General features: G+C 45.1%; 1 protein-coding gene across 3 annotated transcripts in view; it reads left to right on the plus strand.

Moving 5' to 3' along the window:
- Positions 1-3: 3 nt before the first annotated feature.
- Positions 4-14,436, plus strand: part of prr12b (proline rich 12b) — a 48,746-nt gene continuing 34,313 nt past the window's right edge. Inside the window, exons 1-5 of one of the 3 annotated variants that reach the window (XM_057861219.1) lie at positions 3,561-5,036; positions 5,902-6,177; positions 8,081-8,232; positions 8,772-8,933; positions 9,168-13,588. In XM_057861219.1, coding sequence (XP_057717202.1) covers positions 8,085-8,232; positions 8,772-8,933; positions 9,168-13,588 — 4,731 coding nt within the window. In that variant the 5' untranslated portion in view covers positions 3,561-5,036; positions 5,902-6,177; positions 8,081-8,084. Of the gene's footprint in view, positions 3,389-3,560; positions 5,037-5,901; positions 6,178-8,080; positions 8,233-8,771; positions 8,934-9,167; positions 13,589-14,436 lie in introns of those variants that run through there. The other 2 variants (XM_057861217.1, XM_057861218.1) reach the window with 2 other exon arrangements.

The raw sequence follows: 14,436 nt of genomic DNA on the forward strand, positions 1-14,436 counted from the left end.
GGACAATTTGAGCATTCTGAAAAGTTGGTAGTGTTTTGTCCCAACCGTCCCTATGCAAACCTACACCCTTAATTTAGCCTATCAATTAATTAGGTTCATATTCGTGAGAAATGTATCTCTGACCCCCGTACACCTAATCTGTTTGGTCTCATTAATGTCCCTTCCCCAGCAAAAAGTCTACATGCTGTTATATCGTCCCTACAAGAGGCGTAGCAAGGGTCCCCGGGGACCCCAGGCAACAAGCAACATTGGGCCCTTCGAGCGTGTGCAAGTAATGGGGACAGTTAGACTTGGAGCAATAGAAGAAAGAGTAGCAACACAAAAAATACCACCATCGGATGTGGAGGTATATACCTTTGTGTGAAATCAGTAGTCAGATTGGCCATACGACCCACCAAATTCAAATTATTCCGTAAAAACCACTGATTGGTCGACTACCGACCGAAATGAGTATTAAATTTGCTAATAGATTTGTTTAGGATTATTTTAGATGCATATATGTTATATTTTTCTTGTAGAGTATTCGATAAGGAATACGATAGACCCATGAATAGACTTTTTTGGAAAAATCACCATTTCTTTAAGTAGTCACATCAATAATGAGGCGGTCTGTGAAAATCACCGCTGAACGCTTAGACTTTGGCTATTTAAAGCAGTGGTGTCCAAACTAATCCACATGGGCCCGCAGTGGGTGCTGGATTTCATTCCTACCAACTAAGAAGATATCTTTTCATCAATCTGGTGTCTTTCAAGTAAAATCAGTTGATTGCAGTCAGGTGCTGCATGTTTTAGCACAAACTTCATTAGTTAAACTGTCTGTGCTCGATTGATAGGAACAAAAACCAGGACCCACAGCGGCCCTTGAGGACAGGTTTGGACACCCATGATCTAGAGCACAGGTGTCAAACCGATTCCAGGAAGGGCCTAGTGGGTGCTGGATTTTGTTCCAATCGATAACGCGCAAAGAGTTTAACCAGTGAACTTCCTGCTGAAACATGCAGCACCTGACAAAGTTTAACTGATCACACATGTAAAAGATCTAATTGGTGAAAAGGTGTCCTCTTCATTGGTTGGAAAGCAAACCTGCACCCACTAGGCCCTTTCTGGAATCTGTTTGACACCTGTGATCTAGAGCAGGGGTCCCCAACCTTTTTTGCACCACGGACCGGTGTTATTTGGGTCTTTTTTTCACGGACCGGTGTTCTGACAAATTTTGCAACCCATCAAAAATTGCAACGATGCGGTTCTGCGCATGCGCGTAACGTTAAACATAGCCGCAAAATGCGCAAATGCAGTGATTCCAAAGTAAATACTACAAACTTTCTTGAAAGAAAGGAATATTAACTTACATTTGATCATGGAAGGACTTGTAGAAAAGTTCTCCTCAGATACATCCTGCCATGTAAGCTGCACACCGCTCACACCATTAACAACTTCGCCTTGTCGTTAAACAGAAGCCCGCTTCACAAAAATACGATGTTGGAAATTGTAGCAAGGTTTTCAATGCTCTTGTAGCGATGTCAGGATATTCCAGAATGACTTTAATCCAGAACCTCGGTAGAGTTGTTGTCTCAAATGTACGCTTAATAAGGTCGCCATCATTTGCGATCTCTACAAGTTGATTTTCCTGTTGCACAGACATGCTCCAATCACTCGGTTTATTCACAAACGGGTCAGGAATCCACTCCTTTGCAGTTCGTGGGTCTTCGAGGTAGGCTCGTCAGGTGCCCTTTTCGCCGTAAAAATATCTCCAAAGACGTCTGTTTTTCAGTCATCTTCGCTCGTGTGGGGGCTAATTATTTCTGAGAACAAATGTGCTGCGCCCGCGGCCTAGCAATTTGTTATTATCGAGGACACGCTCACATAGATATATTATATACACAAACAAGATGTACTACTAGCTGTCCAATCAATGGATTTCTATGACGACATTTTAATCTATCCCGTAGTATCATATCTAGAGTAGACAGAGATATTGGTGTGTTAAGCAGGGGCACAGGGTTAATTCAGCCAGAATGCCATCGTTATTAAATTATTATTTCTGTGCGGCCCGGTAGCAAATGCGCCAGGGACCGGTACCGGTCCGCGGCCCGGCAGATGGGGACCCCTGATCTAGAGAGTACTTGTTGAGTCACTCTTTTAACAATCATGTGGTATCAATTTCTGATTGGACTTTCTTAAACATGTGTTTCCACGTGACATGGTTAGTGCTGACTGGGATTGATAACAGAATTATTAGATAATCTGCCAAATGATTCCATGGTATTGAAACACTCCCTACACTTGTCGCTCCAACAGTGCAGTAAAGCTGCGTGTGCTAAATCTGTTGACCCTTTGGGGGCCCCTGCTGGCTAGGGGCCCTAGGCAGTTGCCTGGTTTGCCTAATGGGACTGGACGCCTCTGGTCCCTACCAATGTTGAGACCAAACCTACGCCCTTGCGTCCAAGTCTACTTTGACTGGGAGGTGTTGACAGCGCGCCCTCCCAGTCAACATGAATTGGACGTCAAGCACCGTCAATAGCAACCAATGAGTTAATTGGATGCAGGTGAGGGAGGGGCTTTATTTGTGTGTCCCGATTGCTCTGTACGGCCAGATTTGAGTTTCAGATGTTCCATATTCACAATAAATCCATCTGGGCGCCTATATTCGAACAGACATGGGGACTGGGGGAATACGCGCATTGCAGCCAACTTGTCTGGCTAGTACAGACAAGTACACGCGCGTGCACGTGTCGGCGAGAAGATGTCAGCGCGCCATTCTTTTACACGTTCCAGCATGTGTTTGTCGTTAAAACGGCAGACGAGTGACCATAAAAAAAGCGAAGCACATTCGCCACAGCCAATTTCTTCTCCAAAGGGCCTCCACGCGCTGAGCGTTGCCGCGCGTGACAAATTGTGTGCGTGAGAAGCGAGGACAAGGGAGGGTTGAAAGAGAGAGAAAAATCGTCTTAAATATGGCGTCTTCTTGAAGAAAATGGGCCAAAATAGCTTTGTGGAGTGTGTGGAGCGGAGGAACGTGGCGCTGTGCGCGGGAGACAATAGACAGTGAAATATATGGGGAGGAGGTGCTCCTGGCTGCTGTGACCCCCTCCTCTCCTCCGCCTCCCCCACTCGTTCCTTCTCCTCCTCCCTCCATTCCTCCCAGTCTACAGGCTCGTCAAGCAGAGAAATAAACAGGAGCAAACGCTGAGAGAAGGAAGAAGAGAGGACATTCCTCCCCTCTCCTCTCCTCTCCCCTCCCCCCCACCCCACCCGCACTATCTGCTGCCCATCTTCATCCAGGCAGCCCCCTTTTTTTCTTTTTCATGGAGAGGAATTATCCCGCAGCTGGCTTTGGAGATCTCGCCTCTGGGACGGGATGGAGTTACGACAGAACGGCCAAAGCGAGGTAAGCGGCGGTAGAAGTGGGCTCCTTACTGCATTGGTGCTCAGGTACACTCAGTCCTGTATTGTCATCTACCTGGGGGGGAGGGCAAGGGGAAGCAAGGGGGGCGTCTCTTAATTGGAAGGAATGCGATGGAAGGTTAATAGCGATGCAATATTGGAGGGGTGGGGGGTGTTTCATTAATGTATTGAAATGTGCATGCGTGAATGACAGATGACATGTGGGGCTCTGAGCGCGAGGCTGCATTGTTATCCATCACCGCTGCAGCTTTGTCTGCCTTAAGACAACATAAAACGCGTGACAGCTTCGGAGAGAAGACGAGATGAGACACTTGCAGCTCCGCGGCCACGCTCCACTGCCGCTGCTCTCCGGACAACTATTTGCACATTCAACAGCGGCTGCACGAATACATGTCCATTCATGCATATTATGAAAAAAAAAAAAAAAAAGAAAAGAAATGCGTAAAGACAAATCACCTTCAATGTTCCCAAGAAAATTTGGACGACATTTCTTGCACTAGTATTAGTAAACAGTGTTACAATGATGTCACGTGACTGGCGAACGTGCCCCCAGTGTCGCCGGATTAAACGTCAGCTAATTAGATGCAATGCCCCCTCAAGTTGCAAGTTGTGCTCGCTATCTCGTCGTGTTGTGCCGATAACGGATGCCGTCGACTCGCCACATTACAGCGAGAGTGTGCCAATGGCTGCGCGAGCACGCGGACAGTCTACGCGCAGTGTCTAAAAGCTCCGTTAGCCAGCAGGCTAATTATCTAGCACGGAAGCTAACGCTGTTCACCGTTCAAAATTGGAAAAGGGTCGCCTCCCCTTCAACTCTCGCACACTCGGGCCCATAAATGATTCATCGGGGCAATTTGCTCTCCATGCCAATGCAGCTTATGTGTTGGAATGAAGGGTGGCCTGGAGCCTCGCTAAAGTGGGCTAGCTCGCGTTAGCTTCGCTACTTCACGTTAGCGGTCGCCTTGACAACCACATCGGTCCTCCATCACATTCTTTGGCGAGCCTGCTGTGGAAAATCGCGGCGTCCATGAGCATTGCGTTGAAATGGAGTAAGATGGTTACAATGATAACTTTACTGCATTGTACGAACAGCAGGCACAACATATGAATCCAAACTATCATGCGTTGCCCAGTTTTTAATGTGCAGCACATGATGAAAATATTTAAGTTTTAACACTAGTGTGAACTAGTCACTTTAAACAGTGCCTTTCCATTAGCTCAGGGGTCAAAACTAGGGTTGGGAATCTCTGGCATGAAGCCGATTCGATTTGTATCTAGATACACAGGTTACGATTCGATTAAAAAAACGATACATTCTTAACCCTTAAATGCATAAGTGGGTCAAAAATGACCCGGTGAGGTTTTCTTGAAATATTTTCGGAATGAAAAAATTGGTATCAATTCATATTCCAGGTATTCCTCAAAAAACATGTATTTGACATAATGCCATTCAAATTTTCGATTAACTTTTTATACATTTTATGAAATATCATTTTTGTATTACTACCCTAAGCTTCCACAAGTGGGTCAAAAATGACCCACATGCATTTTCTTTGGAATCGAATGGGACTCTTTCATTGTTATCAACTTTGGCTGTCAGGAATAAATTTACCGTGGACCACACAGACTAGGTATGTAAAAAGTGACATCCCTTAAGGAGATTATTTTACATAGCAAGAGCTGATACGTGTACTGTAAGTATTATGTCCATATAGTATTTTGTGTGTGTGTGTCTTTCATGACTCTTTTTATTATTATTTATCAACAAATTAATCTACTTCATAAGTAGCGAGCTAATAAGGTTCATACTGCAGGTCCTAATGCACAATTCCGATTTTTTTGTCATATCTGTTTTTTTGGCGTACCCGCTCAGACTGCCTTTGTCCATTGAGCCTGTTCAAGTACCACATATGCGCTCTAATTCGCAGTCCGAAATGTGCTAAGTAAACTGGCCCGCAAGTGCAGGAGCATTGGAGCAGAGAGAAAGCCGAGCATTGTCAGGCTTATCCTCAACCCATTTTATTTTTTTATGACTGTTGTCAAGCCCGTTCCTTCCTCAAAAGCCGCCATCAAGCTAGGCGCTAACGCTAATGCACAGCTGCACCTCTACCATAGCACCCGGTCTCTCTCTCGCTCTTTACTGATGTTAATTGCTGCATGAAATCCAATTTGGGGGACTTGACAGTTCGGACCGCAGCCACATTCTGGAAAAATGTGGCCCGGATGGGATTTTAACCACATACGAAAGTGACCTTGATCGAATTTGAAATGGTCCACTTTCATGTGACTTTTCCTGTTCAGTCGAATCAGAAAAGCACGAAAAAATCGGATTCGAACCTAGCCAAGTTAGCTAACATTATTGTATGTATATATAGTGTGTTTGTGTGTGTGTATTTATTTATACGGCTCCATATTGATCTATTGAAAACACTACTCTTATGTTTCCTTATCCAAAATGTCATTGCTGCTAGATTTACAGCTGAAATGGTCCTACAGATGTTGGATGATGGAGAGGCAGTGACGGGGTTGGACTCGAGTGTCCAAAATTTCTGATGATGAGGACCCAGACTATTGTCCAGGTGGCAGTGGCAGTTGTCCACCTGGAAATCCAACTGAACAGGATCAATCTGACTCATAAGATTCCACTTATGTGTCCTCTGAAGAAGAAAGTGTCCAAATCATGGCCAACAGAATGAGTTGTTAGGGCTCTTACTTGAGAGAATTACCTTCCACCCAGGGCAGAACACAGAACCACAATATCCTCAGAAATCGGTCAGTGCCTTCACAAGGGCTTAGTACTGCCTAACATACCATAAAACACTGTTGTTTTACTTGATGTCGAAAATTTCGATGCCAACCATACTGATGACTTTGATGGAAAATCAACGTTTATTCAACGTCGGTCTGCTATCCGGGTTATTAGTCTTAGTCATATTTTAGTCATCTCAAAATGTGTTTGTCTTCGTCTAGTTTTTGTTGGCGAAAACTCAAGGCTTATTTCGTCTCGTTTTAGTCGACGTTGGCTAAAAATATTTTCGTCTGTAAAAAAAAACTATTACTCCAAAAATAAATAAAGGTTTCCAACTATTTTGAATAAACAATGACAGACGAGCACATATTGTAGCTTCTAGCTACAAGGACTACTCTCAACTTGGTGATAAAACACACTCAGCAAAAAAACATTACATTATTTTCAATTAATTATACCCACCTTGATGACAAACTAATTTAAAATAAGTGGCATTAGCCTAATTCTAACGCAAACGCGACATCTATGCTCACGCTACGAGTTGCATTGAGTGTGCGATGATCGCTAAGCACAGACCTATAAAGGCTAAAGCAATATTGCATATTCTCTCTGGCCAAGAAAATAAATTTTACCGTGTCTGCAAGCCTGCACGTAGACTGGAGACAACACACTAGTGAGTTGGGAAGGCGGGGGGACGCAGCATGTCACGAGTGGCAAAACCAGACACTGCTACAATGCAGGCTAACTACACATTAATGTCACACATTGTGAACATGTGATGGAAACTGTTTTGTACTTTCGTCACGTCAGATGAAAACTGGAATTCGTCTAATTATGTTTTAGTCCCCCAAGCACATTTTTAGCTCGTTATCGTCTAGTCATCGTCATGAAAAGAGCTGTTTGTCGATGAAATATTTTCGTTGTCATGTTTGACGAAAACAACACTGGGGCCATATATTGCAAATATGCTAAATGATCACATTCAACAACACTTACCAGACAATAAACTCTCCGTGGCTAAAAAAAACACCTATTTTTCATCTTCTTCTTAATCATCTTCTGCTACTTTTGCTTCTACTCCTGCTTCTTTGGCAGCGTTTGTAACTGTCGGCCATCTTGGGAAGGGCAACCTTCCTTTTAGACTTTTGGTTAGAAACTAAGGCCGGATTCACACCAAGAAAGTCTATAGTTCGCTTTCTTTGGTCCGCATCAAAATACATTTGGTCCGAACTTTTTATGATGCGGATCCTTTTCACATTGCAATTTGAGCAAGCGACCCAGGATTCCACAACAAACCTAGGCATGTACAAAAGTTGTTCAATCAATGGACAAAACAGTCGTGGCGGGGTAACACTGTAAAATAAGGAAGTAAGCAATCATGGAGCTCAAGAGTCCTGCATCAGAGATGTTTGGTGCCACGTTCATTTTACAAGGACAGTGAACATTCCGTTCCTCATTGCTCTACGTGGAAACCCAATTCATATTAGCCGACGTAATGCTAACTACAGACTGTTACGTTAACTAAACAACATTTCCATGCTACGGAAGCCTCTTATGTCCAAAAAGCTTGTGATTTCGACTAGGGCCGGACCAAGGTGCGGTTGCTTTCACACCTATGGCGAACTGCACCACGGTCCACGAACCAAGACCACCTCTCCGGCGAGGTCTCGGACCGGCTGTTTGGTCCGCACCAGAGTTTGCTGGTTTGTATTCACACCAGCCCAAAAGGAGTACACTACAAACTTTTTTGGTTCGGTCTGGACCAAACAGGGCAGGTGTGAATACGGCCTAAATCTCAAAGAGAACATATTGCACAGCATCGGCACATTATTTTTAGTACTAGCCCATACCGATGCCTGCATTTTAATGCCGTATCAGGGCCCCTACCAATACTAATATCTAACTGTTACGATCATATCTCTTCAGCCTCATGTATGGGAGTGCCAGGTCAAGCCACACCGACTCAGAGCTGCTCCACCGGCAAGCCTATGGTACCCCTCATCCCCTCCAGGGTTATGCAACCAACCACCACCCAGGAGGATCCAGACAGGGTGGGGCTTGGGGTGGACGCACACTGGGTGAGAAACTGGTCGCTGTTTGATAGATATTAATTCTTGATTAAGATAGCAAAGTATAGTTACAGGTTTTATTTTGGACTCTGTCTGAACACACAACCTACATGATAATTTTTAAAAACCTGAAATATAGTGCCTGGTGAAAATGTTCCCTATGAAAAGATAAATAGTGTTTAAAATTCCTACTTCCCTTGCTTGAAAATGATAAACCATTGGAAGCTCACTAAAATGGAAAGAATCCTCATTAAATGCACTGATGCAGAGTGGTCTCTTTATTGCAGGAGGCGTAGGTCCCTGTAGCACTTGATATTGAAATGGACTTTAGCAGTTGATATAAAAATGAATAATAGGTTCATTTTTAAAGGGGCAATGAAATGGTTTATATATGTTATTGGTTATCTAAAAAGTGATAATAATCATGTAGTCTTTTTTGTATTATCTTATCAGAAACACCTGTTGTGATGCTACACTGTAGCACGTTATGTTAATGAAATGATGATCATATTTTTATGTAAAACATCATGGATGTGGTTTGTTGCCAGGCCTGTCAGGGCTGTTTGATGCCAGTCTTCACCACTCGGGCCCCTCGGGTCCTGATCCATCCGTCATGAATCTGATTTCTGCTTTGGATTCCCGTGGTCCACAGCCCCCACCCTCAGCTTCTTCCCTCCTCACACAATTTCGCACTCCCTCTTGGCAGACTGGTATGTGTCAACTTGTTAGGGGAATCCTAGTTTCTTGCAAAGAAAAAAAAAAAGAAATGCTCAGATATCCTGTACATAATCATTTGTAGTATTCAGATAAAGTTTAATCTGACAAAAAAAATGAACACAATTAAAATCTCTCAAATTGAAGACTTTCCAATATGTTAAATGTAATCTGATCTGATACTTGTTTTGACTGACACTATCCATGTAATGTTGATCTGTGTCCTGTAGCAATGCACGCACCATCCCCAACGGAGCTCTTTATTTCAGGAGCTCTTCCTGGTTCCAGCTCCTTTCCCTCCTCCTCAGCCCTTTCTGCATACCAGCATCCTGGCTCTTTCTCTGGACGCTCCTTCAATCCTTCACTATCCCTCCAGGACACACCCACCTTTAGCCCAACTTCCAATGGTTTGTTGTCCCCCCATGATCCCCTGCTGCACATTAAAACACCCTCCCAGTCCAGCCTGGGATTTGATCGCCTGCTGTCTTCCCAAAGTAGCGCCTACCGGAGCTCCCAGGAGCTACCGGCACCTCCTCAAAACCATGCCCCGCCCACCTCCGCCAATTGCCATCTGCCCCCTCATCAGTTTAACCTGCTATCCTCCCAACTCCACAACCAGTCTTCTCAGCTTTATAATTCCTCCATGTTCTCCTCCACATCAGCCCTGATACCCACTACGCCCCCTCAGCCACTCCCTCCACAGGAGAGGGCAATTCCCCGACAGGATACCGTTATTAAGCATTACCAACGCTCACCCCCAGCCCATTCCACAACGCTTCCACTACAGCAATATATCAGTTGTGGTGGGTCAGTAGGTTACCAGCATATACCAAATCAACACCCTCACACTGGTGTGTCTTCTAGTCCTTTGGGGGATCAGAGCCCGCATTCAGATCCTAAACCCTCACCACAGTCAGAGTCTCAGCCATATCGACCTAATATTCAACCACCCTACACTTCTTCTTCCTCCAGCTCAGCAATCTCTTTATCTGGGACTAAAGAAGCCAATAGCTCCAGTAGTAGCTTCTCCTCTTCAAACACAGCATCATCCTCTTCAAGAACCTCACACACGCCACCATCAGCATTGTGCAACTCCTCTTCATCGTCTTCAAACCCTAAGGCCAACAATGGAACCTTGTCTGCTCCCTCTCGCCAGCAGCCTCCACCTCAATCAGTGCCAGCACCACCTTCACCAATGGTTTCATCAACCCAGTCAACGCCCAAACCATGTCTCGCTATATATGGTTCTCCACCTGTAGCTAAATCTAGCACAAGCCTACAAGGCCAGACCCCTCCCCAACAACAAGCCCAGGCATATTCTCCTAACCAGCCAACGTCGACTCACATGACCCAGTCTTGTGGTAGCTTTAGCTCCCCTAGCACACATGAGATTAGCTCTGGAGGAGGAGGAAATGGAGGGAAAGCTTTCACCGATTTAGGGTCAGGTGGACGCTCGCTTTCGGCAGAAATTGTCTTTGGGGACTCAAACTTTAGCTCAGCCTCCCACAGAAGAGCAGAGAGTCCTTCCCTAGGGTATGGAAATGCTACAGGATCAAAAGGAGGCGGGGCATCAGGAGTTACCACACTTGATACTGGACTTGTTGCTGCAAGTTCAGGAAGTGGGGGTGCTAATGTAAGCAATTCGTACCACTTGAATGAGTCTAGTCCCTCACCTTCTATTACTTCTACTGTCCCACACCCTGGTTTGCACTCTCCTCCTTCAGCTCGGCCCGCACAATCCCCGGGGGTCTCAGGAGCCAGCAAATACCTGCCCTCCATGCTCTCACCCACATTTATATCGTCACAAGGTTTTAATGAAACGCGGCAACAGCCCTACCACTCAACTCCACCCAAACCCAAAACCCAGCCCAACATGCTTAGGCCTGAGCGCTCCCAAGAGGCGGAAGAAGATGATGAGTTCCTCATCGAACAATTACTTCACACGCAAAGTTCAACTTCTCATTCTGCCCAGCATCTTTCTTCTGTTCAGATACCAGAACAGATTCCACTAACTGGAGATACAGAAGCCAAAGGAAGAACTTATGACATGAACAAGATCTCAGAGGAACGTTACCACCTTCACAGTGTAATTCGTACAAATAGCACCAATAGCAGTTCGGAGCCTGAAACATCATTTAGTGAAGTAACAAGTGGATTAAATAGTCAACTGGAAATGTCACAAAAGAAGCAACAGCATACTAAGACTGAGTTGACTATATCAAAATCCACCACTGAAGGGGTGGGTGGAGTAACAGACTCCCTTTCCCATACTACCCACTCCCATCCTTCAGAACATGACTCCATGGTTTCGGTAGGTCATTATGGAAGAGGGGACCCCTACACACAGCACCAACATTCTCGTCCCTCCCATCACATCCCCCACCTGTCACCCCATTCTCAGCAACAATGTCAGCAATCGCAACTCTCTCAGCACACACAACCTCCCCATCACTCTCAGCAAAATCATACTCACCCACAGCATCCGCATATGGAGCTAAAAAAGTCTTCAGATAGCACAGATAGGTCCTACTTATGTACTACGACAGATGTCCAGCACGCTAGACAAAACCAGATTTCTCACCAAATGATGAATTCACCACCAGACTGCCCTCAGCAAACTCAGATGATGCATCCTGTCATGTCTCGGACTAAAATGGAATCCCAACAAGCACCACAGCAACATCCTCTGAGCCAGCAAAGTGTCATGGCATCAAGTCGAGGATCGGGGCTCACAGGTGTGGGTTCCCATGCACAGAGTCAGTCACAGCTACAACTCCAGCTGCAGAATCAAAATTTGGATACACGCTATAGTCTTGGAGCGCAGAGAGAGCAAAGTCGAATAAGCCAGAACTCTGTGTCCACGGGAGATATGTTGGACCAGCCTCTTTCACAGCCGAGAAGCAGAGATAGTGGAGGAGCTCTAGACAGACATGCCATCAGAATTGGTGCTAATATTACAGAAGGTGATAGTGTTGTTGGAGAAAGACATAGACAGCAGAACTGTCTGCCATCCCACCACCATCCTCAACACACAGCCCCAGAGCTGCATGGGTTTCTGTCTGAACCAGATATGGGTTTACCCACTACCTCCCACCTGCACCACGTCAACCAACCTCAGACACATAGCCACCACCATCAGCAAGCTCACGGTCACCATCAAATTTCCCATTCCCATTTAGCTCATCCACAGTCACATCAGTTGGCAGGGAATATAGGAACTCCCCAACAACTGCAACAATCCCAAACAAGAGAGACAGAAAACCATCTGTCACACACCCAGCTAGACAGACATAAGCCTCATCAGTTTGATGACGTCAGCCGTGGTGTAAAAAACAGATTGAATCAAAATCAGCAACAGGAGCAGTTTACATCTTTAACATCTATCTGCTTTTCAGACTCTCTTTTAAATGATGAAGACCGGTCTTTCTTTCCAGGAATGGAAGACATGTTTTGCTCAGCAACATATAAGTCTAGTTGTGCCGGGGATTCTGTGACTGGACAGGGTTCCCGAGAGAACATTGCTCAAGGGCGTGGGCAAGAAGCCATGGATGTCCTAAAAACAGGACATGCCGGACAACGCTATGGTCTGGTTGGACATCACGGAGATCAAGGTTATGGACAATACTGTCACAGTCTCTCTGGATCAGGAAATTCAAATCCAAATGCAGATCCCAACTCTATGAAGACCCATGATCTTCCCTCAACTGTGAATACTGATCAACTTGGCCTTATACAGTCCCAGACCTCTGCTATAGGATTGAATTCTACTGCTCAAGATCCGGCCAACAAAATGACAGGGTCAGTGGGAGCTGGGAGTAACAATACTGGTATGACCTCAGCAATCTTTTGTTCGTCTCGACCCAAAAAACTGCTGAAAACAAGTTCATTTCACTTGCTTAAACAGCGACGTGAGCCACAACCGCTAACCAAAAAAAATTATGCACAAGAATATGAATTTGAAGATGATGAAGATAAAGCTGACGGCCCGGCTGATATACGTCTAAACAGTCGACGCCTTCCCGACATGCTCCCGGACTTGATATCTAGCTGTCGAAAGTCTGGCAGTGCATCAGGAGTCAGTGGGCTCAGTCCCATGATGGGCGACATGGACTTCTGCCACCCATCTGGCTATTCTTCCCTCGGACATTCACAACCAATCGTCACCCACGATGGCCCAAAGAAAAGAGGGAGGAAACCAACAAAACCAAAACGCGAAGGTCCTCCTCGGCCTAGAGGTAGACCACGCATACGCCCTCTCCCAGAACCTTCTTACTGCCGTGGCCTGATGGGATCAGCAGCTGGAGAAAGCAGAAGGGGACGAGGGAGAGGTAGAGGTCGAGGTAGGAAGGATGACGGTCTCATGGAAGTTCATCAAGATATGAACAAAGCACACCACCTCACATATCACCCGCAGCAGCATCCGCCGCAACATTACAACCAGCCACAGCATCTCCAACAGGATGCGCATGAACATCGCAGACAAGAGCTAGAACACCACCATATAGCTCAACAGCAACAAGGACATACCTTGCATCATCACGTTCCTCCCTCTCACCACCAAATGCATCACCAACAACAGCAACACAACTACCAACAACATATGCAGCAGCCACACCAACAACTGCAACAAGAGCCAGGCAGCCCCATCAAGGTACAGTGGGAAAAATTACATGATTAAAAAAAAAAAAAAAATTATTAGTATTATTTGTACTGGTCCGATATCCACTATGAGCACTATAAAAGTGTATCAAACTTATTTGTACATGACTTAGATTTTTAGTTAACTCTTGCCCAAATTCTCCAAAAATTTGTATTTTTTTTCTTAACCAAATTCTCCCAAAATTAGTATTTTTTTTTCTTAAAGTTCATGTGACACGAAAAAGCATGTTTATTTCATAATACACGCGGTATTTTATGCTCCTGAATGATATGGACCCCTTGGATGTGTGTGGAAGCGATCGCTATGTTTATTTTGTTTTTTGAATACCGCGGCATGAAAATGAGTGACTTCCGGCTTGGGTCTTGCATTGAGGAGGCGGGTGCTGTGACGTGTACGGTTGAAGACGTCCTCTTCACTACAGCCGTACTGTTGTGTATGAGGACTAAGGATTCAGCTGATTTTGCGGATTAATACGTTTATTTTTCGCATCACGCCAGCCAAACCGCTGCAGAAAAATCTTGCTTTATGATGGAGAGGCATATGCGCCTTTTTGGAGTTTCAAAAGGTTCCCATTCACTGTGGATATTCGCCGAAACAAGCCCTACTATTGGACTTACGAGGAACTGAGTAAACATCTTTTGTATTATGTCAAATACGAATACAGCGATTACAAAGTAAACACTACGAACTTTCTTTAAATAAAGGACTACTTACTTTTGATCATTGATGGGAAAGTAAAAAGCTCTCCTCATGCACATTAGCTGAACGTTAGCTGCACAACAACTGCAGCTGCCCTCCTCCGGGAAACGAGCTATAAATTGCTTTCCGCCGGGCGGTTT

This window comes from Corythoichthys intestinalis, chromosome 16, assembly GCF_030265065.1.
Source record: "Corythoichthys intestinalis isolate RoL2023-P3 chromosome 16, ASM3026506v1, whole genome shotgun sequence".
Classification (NCBI taxonomy): domain Eukaryota; kingdom Metazoa; phylum Chordata; class Actinopteri; order Syngnathiformes; family Syngnathidae; genus Corythoichthys; species Corythoichthys intestinalis.